Below are 14,815 nucleotides of genomic sequence, written 5' to 3'. Positions count from 1 at the left end.
TTTAGGCACATCTCTCTTTCTTAGTTTCACGCTGCTAACCTAAGTCAGTCTTTTAGTAAGCGTATAGTTGCAGCTATTTAGTGTAGAATCAATTCTTTAGTAGACACACTGAAAGGGCGGGATAAGACAAGGCGGTGGAGGTTGGTTGAAGATGATGTTACACAGCGTTCAACCAGCCTTTAAGTGAATGAATTTGACCATGACCGTAATAGAGGCACTTAAATCATTTCATCCAGGTAGTTGATCGTAATTTCCAGTATTGATGTAACCTACTTTAAATTATTTGATGAACTGCCAATTAATTTGTATAAATTGACCATGAAATTCATTATGTTTGAACCAAATGTAGTTACAAATAACTAGTAAATGATCAAATTTTTCTAGAATGATTATATCCATATAAATAGGATTCGAGGGTTAAAATATGGTATCCCTCGCAAATTATGTGCTGTGAAAATTCTCATACAAGTTTGTGATATTGGCATTGAGAGCAACAGGAATAAAATGGAGAAATCCAAATTGGAGAGGTTTATTTATAGTTTACAACACATTTCAAAAACTTTTCCAATCAATTAGAGCACGATGTTACAAAATCGAAATCCCAAAATAACATTGAATAAAAAGAATCATGGATCTGCAGTGTTCTAAGCACGATTTTAAGAGGGGAAATATTTACATAATTTTACCTAGAGATGCCCATAGCCTAGCATCGGAGGAAAAAATTTGTGCTCCAAAAGAATTATTGTTATTATTATTTTCAGATTTAGAGGTTCACTATTTACCATTTTTGTAGTTGGGAATGAAGTGGATGTTTGAAGAGGAATGAGTGTTGGTTTGGAAGAACCAGTGCTCCCCCAGAGTTTGTTTCTGCTCACCCGTTGGCACGCACTTGTATTTTGGCAGCGTTGTGTCATGATGGTGAGAATAGGGATAGATTGTGAGAAAGGCTTCAATAACAGAGGGTCTCCCCATATTTCACCCACTGCACAAAGTTCTCTGAATATTCCTCCACAACGTTGAGTTTCTGTGTGTTCACTTGGGAAACTTCCATTGCATTCTGCTCCATTACCTACACCATTCAAAACCAAGACAAATACTTCATTTATAAAGCAAGCTAAGAAGAACAAGTTATTATTTCAATCGAAAATAGATATAAAAATCTGAATGAATGGTTCATAACACGTAGACGGAAACAAAAAACGCAAAAGTGAATTACCTTCATGCTTGAACCATATTCACTCACAGAGGGAGTCGATTCTCCAGTGATAACATTTTCAGACGACTCTCTGGCAGTTGGAGAGTTGGACGCATAGGACCTATAATCATTGGAAAAAGAGAAGTCTGAGTTCACTCATCATAATGCAATGACCTAGTCCTAAGCCAAGATCATAATTAAAAGAAAAAATTATTCTCAAAGTCACCAGAGAATACAAGTAAAAGAAAACTATAACCGTCCGGAAATATGAAGTTTTGACAAATTATAAATCAAGATCTTTTGACTTCGGAAACTATTCTTATGTTAGGATTATTGAGCCAAAACAACGTTGCAGAGCTAGCAAAACCAAGAGGACAGAGTCCAAATGCTGTGGAGAGCATTACATGTTATCGCAAGAAGCGGAAAGAAGCATGCTACTACACTCATAGCGTTGAGACATTCGGTATATCGTCTCAACGCCACAATATTGATCCCTCTAGTGCATCAATTCTAATCAGTTCTTATTAATTAAGGTTTTTCTTTGGTGTAGGTGTTGAACATTAGAGTGACGTGCAGCAGAACAATATTTTGTGGGTCTGAAGGTTTATTTATCTGTAATTCTCTAGGTATTCATTCTTGTGGTGCTTAGAAGTCAAGGTATCCATTGTCGTGGTTTCTTGAAGTATGATTTGTAGAGTAAGGTGAGGGTCATTTATAGTCTCCACGTAGTAGAACTTAGAGTTACAGAACACTGAATGCAATTGAAAGTTTGGATCGAACTAGTATAATGTTTCTCTCTTTCTCTACTCTATTTACTTTGTTGCTATTATTGACCTCATTTGCTACGTTGTAGAAGGGGAGACTATTTATGTCCTGTTTCGATTGCTTTGTGGTAGAGGATTTAATTGTCTCACTATTTTGTTTGTTATTCCCTGTAGTCGGATATTCCCGTTATAAAATATTCAACTTTGTGGTATGATTACCTCTCAAATGACTCCTCCTCACATGAATTCCCAGAGGATGAAAGCCAGTCCAGGTCAACAAAGTTTGAGCAACTCGTAGCGTCCCCTTCTGAAAAGAAAATATGGTTACCTTCAAAGCCTCTTTCTCTTTGAATGGTCCCAAAAATTCGCCGCTGAGGCATCGAGGGAGTATACCTACATTAAGACATTCAACAAACACTATTCAGTTATCATTATCAACAACACTGCTCACTGCCCGAAAGATATCAAGTAGAATATAGAGAACAATTTAATTGGGGTCAAACTGCTGAGATTTGGGATGAAAATAAGAAGTCTATGTTCATTTTCTTGTAATTATATCAAATCCATGTGGAAAATTCTATCAAAACAAACACAGCTATTTATCATTTTTAGGCATCCATCTGTTATCCCCATGGGCTGAGAAAGTAAAATCACAAATGGCAAACTTCCTCCTCACAGACGACACATTAATTTTTACAATTTTCAATCTCATAGGCTTCGCCTATAGAATCTAAACACAAACTCAATAATAATAATAATAATCATGCCCCCAAGCATATAAAATCCCAGATACAACTACCACCTAGAATTGCATATCAAATCATGAACAAATGCAAACGGTACTCAGCAACATTGTGGTTCTTCTTCTTTTCTGGTCTAATGAAGATGCATCTAACCTTCTGGTAAAAATGAACTGTTGCATAAATCTCAAGAGAAGGGAGCCTATGAATTACGTGACAATAGAGATGGTGGTAACAAACCTTGACAATGCTATATCACTTCCAGAAGAGGATGTTTCTGGAGACGATTCCAAAAGAACCTTGCTACTTCCTCGCGATTGTCTGGATAATACTGAATTTGAATGTTTTTCTAGCCTTCTGTTTGTAGATAACATTGGTGAGCAATTTTCGTGGAGAATATTACCATCTGACAAGGATCTCTTGAATGCTGACCTAAACATCAGACTCTCATAACTCAGTCGAACAAGAACAAACATAATATATACGAGGAACCAATGAAAGCATCGTGAAGAAAGCATATTGTGTCATAGTGAACTAGAGAACTTTCACTTATGATTTATATCTAAAATATCAAGAGAAAATTATATTTCGGTGTATTCACTTGGAGAAGAAATTAGTTTTTTAAAGGGAGGAACCACCCATTTATAGATCAGAAAATAATATGATATAATAAATACAAAAAAATATTGATTAACTAAAGAAGAAATAACCAACCCTCCCCTCAAGCTGGTTTCAAGATATCTTCCATAAAAATGTTTTATAATTAAATCCTTTACATTTTTTACTTCTTTACTTTTATATGGTTGGACCTTGTATTTGTATCTTAAACCCATGAGTAAAGGTAAGTATAAAAAATGTGAAAATAATGATATTTATCCTAACCCATCTAATTAAATATTCGGGTCAACAGCATAGAAGGAACAAAGAAAACCACAAAAACAAGAAAATAATCAATACATTTATGGAGTTGAGCAGCAGTTTTTTTTAAAAAAAATAATAATAACTGAAAAATAATAATAAATGTAAAAATAAAAAAGGAGGATTCCCACACTATCTTTTAGAGTCAAAAGAAAATGGAATAGCCGTCAGGCAATTTCCGGATAGAATGTTTACCTTCCATCTTCTTCTGCATAGATTCGCCCGTTCCTCCCTACTTTACAATGCTGATCTGAATCTAGTTCCCAGAGTGCAGGTTTGTCCTTTTGTGGTAGAAAATATCCCAGAAATCTGACAATTATTTCATAATTGTTAAAAATTACATGATATCCATGATTTAATGAATATCTATCTCTTTGTTGTTAGTATGAAAGTCTTAAGTTTAAGATAAAATTGTCTTCCAACAAGTGGTGAGTAAGCTTTATGTGCCAATTTTATCACCTAGCCATATCTCGCAACGTGGTGGATATGACCCAGCAGCATGTTCTCATTTTCTCTTTAGTAAAAAATGCAATTAAAACTTTAATCAAATTCACAAGGATCTTGTACATACAGGTGAAGGACTCACTGTTCACATATACATACTATTCTAAGCAACTATCACAATTAATAAGCTCACATTTTCTTATTGCACGACTAGGTTTTATTTTGTGTACTAAGCAGTCACTTTTGTTTTTTAAAGAAACAAAACTTTCATTTGAATTAATGAAAAGAGACTAATACTCAAAATCTACGAACTTGAAAAAGGAAAAAAAAAAATCAGAAGTAAGAAAGCTACAAAGGAGGAATGAAAACATGCCAATTGTGGCTAATATCAAATAAAGCAAACCCAGCAAAAGGCCGGAGACAACGCCATGAAGTAGTATTCAAACAAGCAGAATCAAAACGATCAGACCAAGCAAACCCAGCAATGGAGTGTAATAACCATCCTTGAGCGTATAGTAACATTATAATACTTGAAGCATGATGTCAACAGAAGATTTCAAATACTGCCGAGGAATTAAACACAAAAATCGTGGACAATTTTATGAACACAAACAATGTGGCCAATAATGTGAGTATAAAGTATGCAGAGCACTGACAAATTATGAATGATATGGAACAAATAGAAAATTTGAATATATGTTATCGGCATCTTCTACCCTTATCTTCTAAAGACTGCAATGAAGTAACATGGTATCAAACCAAGGAGTCCTATGTTTGAACCCAAACACTTGTAAAGTTGTTTCCTCTCCAATTAATATCGGTTTCCACTAGTTGGGCCTTCTACAAATTTTCAAACCCACAAGTGAGGGGGAGGATTAAAGGGTTGATACAATAAAATTTCCCATAATCTATCCACTTACGTTTTTGGGTTGAGTAGTGATATAAAGATTCCAGATTCCATATTCGAACGGGAAGCACATACTCAATCCTCAACTGTAGAAGGAACAATTCAAATAGGATAGAGGGGATAATTTAAAGAGAATATTATCACTTGGAGAACGTACAAGGGTACACACACACACACAAAAAAAAAAAAGGCTAACAAAAGGAGCTGAACAAAAGCTATGGAAAAGGACTCCAATCCAATATGATATGACCTAACTGACACAATTACAAAAATCCCTATTGCAAAAGTCCAAAAAGAGGCATGAAATCTATTGACATCCAAAACCTCTACCCAAAATATTTCAACCTCTTTGAAAATTTTACTATTTCTCTCTAGTCATTGCTAAATAGCAAAGAAGTTAGTCTATCAAAGGGCTATCCCTTATCCCAAGACGGGAATACAAAAGAACCTTCTCCATCATAGGATTGAAAGCACGACTACATGCAAAAGATACCAAATGACTCCAAAAAGTGGACGCAAATCAACTAAGTGAACAAACAACATCAAAAGATACTGTCAATCTTCGATGCTCCTCTACACAAAATGCACCAATGTGACCCCAGCTAAAAGAAGGGATGACTTTGGATGCGATTAAAAGGAATTTACTTACTTTCCCACGCAAAATTTTCTAAGCAAGGAAGTTGACCTTCTTTGGGGTATTAACCTCCGTACAAGAAAAGAACGAAGAGGCTCAATGGCAGGATAAAGAGTTGCATAAGATTTGGAAGAGAAATTTGCAAGAAGAGTTTCCAGAAGGGTTAGAGATCCAAAAAAGGTTAGTCTTACGGGTGCAAACATGAGTCCCTCCTGAGCAAAAGAAGGGCCGACACATCTGTCATCTCCCCATCTAATAAAGGATAACAGAAACCCAAGCTGATGATGAGTTGGAATTTCTTCAAAAAAAGAAAAATCGAGGCCATAGAATGAAGCCTGATAGCAGAAAGGTGGGTAAAGACATGGGAAAATGGTGCAAAGAGCCCAACAATCGTCCCAAAAATAAGTATTTAAGCCAACCCCAATGGAACAGGCCCCAAGTTTGGATTGTGCCCTAGTAGTTGCGCTCTTACCCTCGGAGGCTTCAGTTTTAAATCTTTGCATCATTCTCATTCAAATGAAGAGGCTTTGAAGACCTTTCTTCTAAGGAAAAAACGTGAATTTCCCTCTCTATGGAAAGCACTAAAAAAAGAGGGTTAACCATCGGTTCATTGGATTCCGGGCCGGATGGATCCAGTGCATGATCCGTAGGGGGTCCTTAAGGCTTGACCCGGTCTAAAGGAAGAAAATTGACCTTGTAGAGAAGCGGATAGGAGATTTCATGCATGGAAAGAAAGGGGAAGCTTGAACAAATAGCTTTTCAAGGATTTCAAATAAGAAAACCTAAAACCAACAAATGAGACCCTCTCAAACGGGGTGTGGTCCATACTTGCTCACAATGACTGCATTAGACTCCATAAAGAAGCGCATATAGCAAATTCCATTCATCAAATGAGACATACATCACTTCTCTTCCTCTAAAATCCAAACAATTATTATCTGGTTTCTGCAAAGCCATTGACTATAGACCAAAATTTTATTGCTGCTACCAAAATTTTATTGCTACTTCAACTATCCTACTAAGTATATCTTCTTTTAAAATTTAAATACAATCTGGAGCTAAAACCAATGGAATATATGTGTGTGTGTGTGTGTGTGTGTATGTATTCACACAGTTATATATTAACATGCCATGTGATAATTTAGTCTACAACAATGAGTGATCAATTGGACGAAAAGAGAAAATCTACAGAGGAAATATCTGAATTCTCCCCTTGACCAAGGCACCTTGACTCTTGGATAAACTTCATTGCTGGACCGAAGTACCAAGCTCAACAGTACACTTCAATTTATTTATTTATTTATTTTTTTTTTTTTATTTTTTTATTTTTAGAAACAAAACTTTTCATCGATTAACTTACAAATTAATAGCATCTTGTTTTTCTGAATCCATGTAGGCATTGCTGTAATATCTTTGAAGAGTTCTGAAGAACTCCTGAGACTGTGTCGCTGCTTTCCACTGTCCCCTTCTTTCGGAGAATATCTATTTGGCACCCAAGATGTAGAAGACTTAGAAAGATGGTAAATGATGCCTTCACAGTTTTGCCAACGAGAATTATTCCTCAGATCAAGAAGAAAACAAAAAAGCATGATATTTCAATTCGTGCGTGGAAGCACAGTAAATAAGGAATTCAAAAAGGGAATAATAGAACTGCTGAAATATAATATTTTAGTGAAAAATAAATAAATAAAATCATCTCATTGCATTATATAGTCAGCTTAACTTAAAAAAAAAAAAAAAAAAAATCCAGACGAATGAAGCTGTAGAAAGAAATAACAGATATGTTTCATCAAGACCACGACTGCTTTCAAATGTACATTCCAGAGCATCTTTGCGCTTCTACAAGTTTCACAGCTTGTTTCATGATAACATTGATAAGATCCCGCATTATATTTTATTTTTACCAAGTATCTACTCCCTAACAAATCAAAAGCATTTGGCTATACTTGTTTTATTTGAAATGTTTGACTCAACTTACAAAATTAGATCCCTAATTCCACGAAATACATTCATTAGGATATTATATGTTCAAAAGGGATACAAATGTCATAGTCCCAGTCTTAGTAGGTATTTATATCCCTCAACATTACCTTTTCTTTTTGGGGGATTTTTTTTTTATTGGCAAGTAAAGAGTTACAAGGATGTCAAAGATTACAAACTCCACTGGGATTCCAATATTTCCTACCTAAACACATTAATTGCATAAAGCCCCCCAGTTTGATTGAAGAAAAAGGATAACATCGAGATGATTAACATTTAACTAATCTATTGGATTTCTTTTTATATTGTAAGTATAACTTGTATATTAATGATATATATTTATGTTAGTATTTACTTTTTACTTCTTCCTTACTGGAAGAGAGTCTTTCTCCAACCTTTCATTTGATTCATAATGGCATACCCTCTTTCACACCCAAACCTAGAGTACCAAACCAAATAAAACTGAACCAACTGCTTCAATTGAAATTCAATTTTCCCTTGTTTGAACATTGGTTTGATGTCAAATACCAAAATCTAATTGAGCGAACCGAACTGAAGTTTACCCCTGGTAGATATATCAGTTTTTTTTTACTGAGTTAGGCTTCAATGCAGCAATTCCAATCAAGTTGTGGTATGACAGTGAGGTTGCTCTTCATATTAGGTCCAACCCAACATTTCACAAGCAAACCAAACATAATGAACTTGAACTAAAACTTGATTGTCATTAATTCGTCAGAAAATACAACAAAATATGATGCCAATGGGATATGTAACAAGTTTAGGGTTTAGGGTTTAGGGATCTAATTTTGTAAGATATTAGGGATCTAATTTTGTAAGTTGAGTCAAAAACTGAAATAGAGTGCAAATAAATTTCTTTTGTAATAAATTGGGCACAATTAACATATACACTCCAACTTTGGGGGAGTGTTAAAGCTTGTACACTGTTGTAAATATGAGTATATTAATCTCGTCCCTTATTTATAAGATAATAGCGCAACTATTCTATCATATTTTGTCTCATTTTTCTCTTTCCTCCAAATATTTTTGTAACCATAATTCTTTTATGATTTATACAAACTGGAGGAATTATTTTTGTAGCACATGTTGGCCTATTACCTGGGTTGATAGCTTAGAGTAAAATCTTTTAGGGTATTTGACAGTAAGAAATGAACATGGTCGGTCGACCATAAGATAGGTTTTAATTTACTTCTTGTCTTTGACGTCCATATAAGAGGTTTTAGAGATATTCCTCTTTCAAGTTTCATCGAACATATAGATTTATAGGTGTAAGTAAATATTTTGTAAAGTTTTTTGGGCTTGGTATATAAAATTCTTGTTTGGTCTTGATGCAGTAGGATTCTATTTAACTGCCAATAATTTCTATGAACACCTGTTGATGTTTTCTTTGTTGTCATTTTGTTGTCTTTTGGCCTCATCTTGGAGCTCTCTATTAAAGCCTTTTGCTGGATTTTATCATTTGGATTGTTTTTTCTTTCCTTCTTTATCGTTTATTTTCATGAATGGGTTATGCCCTGCTTTTCTTCTTTAGGCCTTTGTATTTGTTTTCTCATTTTGGTCTTGTTCTTTATGTTGTCATCTTCTTCCCTCCCTTGGGGCGGTTGTATTCTTTCAACATTAGTCTCTCTTTATTTTTTCAATGAAAGGTCAATAATGGAGGAAAAGATAGAATTTTATTTCCTACGTCGGGAGCACTTTGGCAGCAATCCAACATACCTTATTGTGAGCTGCTGAGCCACCATACTGGTGTGCGAGTGTGTCACCCATCCTCTCATAAAATCCCATTAACTCGTCAGCCAAATGGGCATCAAGATCAATTTTGGGGGAATCTAAGATTTCCAAGGCATGAAGCTGGTGTCCAAGAGCAGCAAGCCCATATGCATATTGTGCAACATTTGTACGGTCGAGGCAATCTATGCAATTGGTCCTCAGCACCCCACTCTGGAATATTGGCTGTTTTATAACGCAATTTCCATTAAAAGCAAGATTTTCGACACTTGTTTGCTTTTCCATGCTAGCAGCATCTTCAATATCATTGTCTGAATGCAACTGAGAAGATAAGCTACAATTTCCTTCACTCCTGCAAGATGGTTTTCTTATAAAATTTGTCACCAGGAAAGACTCAAGACCAAAGAAGTGACACCATCCCCGTCCACACTGAATTCATTGTTTAAAATATTCATTCATTTCTTACATTGAGAGGGAGAGAGATAAACCACCAACTCAAAATCAGAACCATGGAAAAGAAAAGTATACATATCCACAGGAACAGTAACCAACCCATCACTTCTACCAAACATATGTAGATATTAATTTTGGTCACCGGTAAACCTTCTTTGCAGATAAGGCCAAATAGATTAAATATAGTAGGCATGCATGGAGCATGTTAGCGGACAGAAACAGGAACTATGAACAATGTTAGAAAATCCACATAACCAGCCAAGATGACTGCATATCAGATTATTTGACTAGTATCAAGTTGGAAGCTGCAGATAAAAGGATCAACTTTCTTTTATTATATGCCTCGAGTACAAAACAGCGTATTTCACGACCTTCCATAATGGATTTTATTTCATCAAGTAATGAATTGATTTGCGACATTACAAGATAGCAAATAATGGATACATATCATGACTTCTGATTTGAAGTACTCTGCTGGATTTCATTGATACGAGGATGAGATACTTGAGGTATTCAAGTTTAAAGTTCATATATATGCTTGTATCATAAAAATGGCCAAGAAAGTCATTGAATCAAGGAATAAAAATACACAAATATCGGGAAAATTGAATACCTTTCAGATCTTAAAGCTGGAGTAACATGACAATGGAAGAATCCTGTACGTGTCAATGCAAAAGCAGCCACTTTCCCCAGAAGCTGTAAAACATTTGTGGTTTTACTGGAAGTTGAAAGGAGAAATATTAAAACTGAAGTTAGACTTTCTCCAGATAAAAATAACTAAAGGAAAACAAATAGAATGCCACAAGAAGAAAAAAATCAACGAAAAATTCTAGACAAGTTCCTAAACTCATACTACAAGGCACAGACCTCCGAGCATGCTTGTGCAGATCCCAATGAAGAAACCTAAGACGGTTCTCCTCGGAAAGTTCCTTATTAATGAAGTCAATAGCATTAGCAAACTCTGCACGAAGTATAGATTCTCGTGGCTTCTTCTCACGGGTCTGTTTTCACAAAAAGCGAAATACCTTGTGACTGATTAATTCAAAGCATGGACCTGAAAACAATTACAGACCCAAGTATTCTTCCTCTCTCCCTCACTTGGGTTCATAACACAGCGTAATTCATCTTCCATCCAATGCATGCCAACTATCCATGCAAGTATTATCAGAGCATAAATATATCAATTTAAACGAAGTACCTTTATCAAGTTCAATATAATTATGGGGTTGCCATATCTTTTAGCAAGATTTTCAAAATGAAGTCTGGTTGCTTCATAATTTGGATCCTTCTTCGACACTGGAAAAACAAAATCTAGTTCAAAGGACAATGCAAGGGCTAATTGAAAATAAGTACAACAGAATTAAGGCCATACATATAATATCAGGCCTTAAGTTCAAGCGCGAAGTTTCCTGTGACCAGAAAAGAGGGATTGAGCCACGATTCTGGACAACAGAACTTAGATGCATAGGAACCCCTTCAGGGACATCCTCAAAAACAATTTGTTCAGTCTCGACATCATTTGCAACTCTACCTTTTTCATTCACACCTCGTTTCAAATACCTACAAGATAGACTTCATTTAGTGAACCAAAACAAACTGAAATAATTTGATTAAATTGGCAGCATTTGATCCACAGAAGGTTTAAAGAAACAATATTCCAGTTTCAGGTGGCAAAGCTCTGCATCAACCCAGACACCAAAATAGATAATGTATTGCAAAGCATATGAGAAACAAATTAGAACAAGGAAATTGTGGACATCACAGTATACAAGGACTAAATAGCCAAGGATAATATAGTAATTAGTAAGACAGACTGTTAGGAGTTTGTTATAAATAGAAGACTTGGGAATGGAGAGAGGTGATCAATTTTTAGTTGATTTAGGCAGAGGCGAGATTCCAAGTACCTTGTTTACTGGGAAGTTATATTGTAATTCCATGATCTTTTATATTTCTATATACTTCAGCTACTTGGCTTCTGATAATGGTAACGGAGCAGTTTGATGAGCCTTGGAGTTAGATGATACAAAGAGCTGCTGTTTGGGCTAAAAAACTCTATCGTTGGAGCCCTAGCTGTTGTTATCAACGCTACTATCGAAACACTAACATCATCATCAAACAGTGCCCTCAATCTCTAGAAACCAACTCCTCCTTCAAGTTATACCCTTCTCCAAAGTGTCAAAAGCATTAACACTTGCCAGAATCATTCACGTCATCAATATTTATCTTCCTCATCGACCACCATGCCTGCCTGGTTATGTGATTATCATTTGTATTCATGAGCTCTTTACAAAGATAGACATTCCCACCTCTCATTTCTGACTAATCCAACAAGTATTGTCAACTTGTGCTCACTGCTACGTCTGTGTTTTTCATTGCCATTATAGTCAAACATAGACAATGACACACGGTAGTGACAAATCTACCTAGAGGGAAACAAACTATGGGATGCAAGTGGTTTTTTAAATTGAAGTGCAAGGCTGACGGAAGCATTAAAAGATAGATCAAACTCGTTGCTAGAGAAACGGCCCTCTCTCAATTCCAGGATTTAACACCCCTTTAAGAGCCTGCAACTTTCTCCCATAGTGAAACCCTTTCCCCAACCAAAACCTCCACTCACCACCAAGAAAGAACAGAACACTAAGGGAAGGGTGAACCAACCTCATGTTCTCAAACCTAAAAGGGCAGAACCCCTATTCAGAGATCCAAATCAAGACGCAAGACATAACAGCCAATGGTCTGACGTTACTCTAGGCAACAAAAATTGTCTCACATTAAGGAAGGCATCAAATTAGATAATAAAAACTATCAATTCTACACAAGCCTTATTCTTTGACCATGTAAACCTCCCATTCACCAACAAAAGATAAAAAAGGTTGCACTCCTCATTGACACTATTAGGCTGTCACCAAGCCCATAACTCTACCACCCAATGTCTTCTACTGAAGAGAGAAAATCACAATAGATTCTCCACCAGACATTAGCAAGAGCCACACAAACCGAATAAGTCTCCAACCTACCACCCAATGTCTTCTACTGATGATGAATTGTATCCCTCTTGACCATTGGAGATTGGCTCATTAGATTTTGAAGAAGGCATATTAGAGAAAAGTTAATCAACAGATAAGAGAAGAAGACAAATGAAAAGCACAATAGTTAGAGACGATATAGATCAAAAACCATCGACAAATAGGATCATCAATGGTAGAGCTAAGCATAGGCAATGGAGGTGTTGGTGTTAGCGTTGAAGGAGTCATTCGTCAGTGGTGAGAGATGAGAGAGTCGCGAAGGAAATGCAGAGGAGTCCATGACTTTTTAAGGTTGTTGTCACGAGGAGTTTCCGTGCAATGAGAGAGAGACAATTGAAGGTGCATCAGTGGAGTTGCCATGCATAAAGAGATCTTCAAAGGTGAGAGTAGTTGATGATGGTAGTTAGGCAACAACGGTGGTGATGGCAGTGGCAACTAGGGTTTTATTGGTTCTCTGATACTATGTTAATTTTGTTGCAAGTCTAAATTAGTTTGTTGTTTTTCTTATTTAATTTCAAGAGGTACATGTGCCTTTTATAATAGGGAAAGACTCTAAATATAGGAAACAATAAATCTCATCTAAATAAATCTTACCAATAAATCTAAATAAATCCCTAGATTGAATTAGACCACTACCCTTATTTAATGAGACTACACAAATATTCCTTAAATTAAAGTAATTCCTTCAACACTTCCTCTCAAGCTGAGTAATAAATATCATTCATTCTCAGCTTGAATACTAACTCATAAAACATTCCTTCAACACTCTCCTTCAAGCATTTCCACGGGCGTTGCTCCCCTCTCTCTGCTCCCCTCTCTCTGCTCCCCTCTCTCGTGCCCACTCCTCTTGAAGCACTTCCATTCACTTCTCTCGTACTCACTCTGATTGGAGCACATCCATAGGTGTTGTTTGCCTCTCCAGTACTCACTTCTCAAGGAGAATCGATTAATGTTTGGAAGACCTCCATCGCCTGCAATGGTGACTCCTTGAAGCAATATTTCGAGCTCCTCATCATTCCTCGCAGCTAGAAGAACATGCCTAAGTTTATCCTGTTTTTCTTGTTGTCATGTGTTTCCATGCAAATTTAAAAACCTCAGGAACAAGGGAACAAGGTATCTGAGAACAACACCTAAGTAGATCAGAGCATCCATGGCAGTATGCTTTCCATAGCTGTCTTTCTTAAGGTGTCATATGATTCTTCCATCCGAGAAATGAAGCCCCACCTTGAAGAATTGGGAGATCTTAGTTCGGACCCCTCCTTTCCTTAAGTTCAATTGTTTACTAAGGGTTTTGGATTTGAAAAATAGTCGATGACGGCTAATGTTAGGAATTTTGGGTGGAATTAGCTTGCAGTATGGAATTTTGTAATATGATAATTGCTGTATGGAATTAGCTTTGGTGGTTATGTCCAGGATTTGAAAGCATAATGGATATGGGCTGACTTTGATTGTGGCTGGAAATGGGATTGCGGCTGATTGCCGAATGGATATGGGCTGGGAGGACAGAAATTCTTGCAGAACTATTCTTGCGGAAGAAAGAAGAAACATAAAACTTGCGGGACTATTCTAGCAGTAGCATAGGCAGAATGCAAAAGAATATCCAAATCAAAAGCAATTTGCAGGTAAATGTTGGTGGATCTCTTCAAAGACTTCGAGATTTCCTTTTTTCCTTTTTTTTTTTCACAACCTGAACGAAAATTGGTCATGGTGACGATAACTATAAAGGCTCCAAATGAAACTTGTTCACAATGGATGATCGGCAGCGATGAAAGCTTCACTGATTGAGTTAGGGTTTTGGTTCTAATCAGATTTTCCAGAATAGAAAAGCTGTGACCATGTTGCGGCTAAATTAGCTTGCTGTTTTTTCTTATGGTGTTTTTGCCCGAATGCTGTATTTTGGTTTTTCTTTATGGTGCTTTTGGTTCCTTTTTTAGGTTGTTGCTGGCTCTTTTTGGTGTTTTTTATTTTTCTCCCTTTTTGGTCTTTTTTTTTTTTTTTTTTTTTTTTT

General features: G+C 36.2%; 1 protein-coding gene across 2 annotated transcripts in view; it reads right to left on the bottom strand.

Moving 5' to 3' along the window:
- Positions 1–497: 497 nt before the first annotated feature.
- LOC111470096 (phosphoinositide phosphatase SAC3-like) overlaps positions 498–14,815 on the bottom strand; it is a 20,996-nt gene continuing 6,678 nt past the window's right edge. The window contains exons 6-16 of one of the 2 annotated variants that reach the window (XM_023115572.1): positions 11,154–11,341; positions 10,980–11,077; positions 10,649–10,782; positions 10,395–10,499; positions 9,317–9,680; positions 6,963–7,084; positions 3,813–3,926; positions 2,940–3,131; positions 2,179–2,352; positions 1,217–1,316; positions 498–1,069 (exon numbers count right to left, since the gene is read on the bottom strand). In XM_023115572.1, the coding sequence (XP_022971340.1) occupies positions 950–1,069; positions 1,217–1,316; positions 2,179–2,352; positions 2,940–3,131; positions 3,813–3,926; positions 6,963–7,084; positions 9,317–9,680; positions 10,395–10,499; positions 10,649–10,782; positions 10,980–11,077; positions 11,154–11,341 (1,711 nt within the window). In that variant the 3' untranslated portion in view covers positions 498–949. The remainder of the gene's footprint in view (positions 1,070–1,216; positions 1,317–2,178; positions 2,353–2,939; positions 3,132–3,812; positions 3,927–6,962; positions 7,085–9,316; positions 9,681–10,394; positions 10,500–10,648; positions 10,783–10,979; positions 11,078–11,153; positions 11,342–14,815) is intronic. The other variant, XM_023115573.1, reaches the window with a different exon arrangement.

Source organism: Cucurbita maxima, unplaced genomic scaffold (genome assembly GCF_002738345.1).
Source record: "Cucurbita maxima cultivar Rimu unplaced genomic scaffold, Cmax_1.0 Cma_Scf00043, whole genome shotgun sequence".
Taxonomy (NCBI): Eukaryota; Viridiplantae; Streptophyta; class Magnoliopsida; order Cucurbitales; family Cucurbitaceae; genus Cucurbita; species Cucurbita maxima.
Note: the sequence above shows the minus strand (reverse complement) of the source record. Positions and strands in the feature narration are given on the sequence as shown.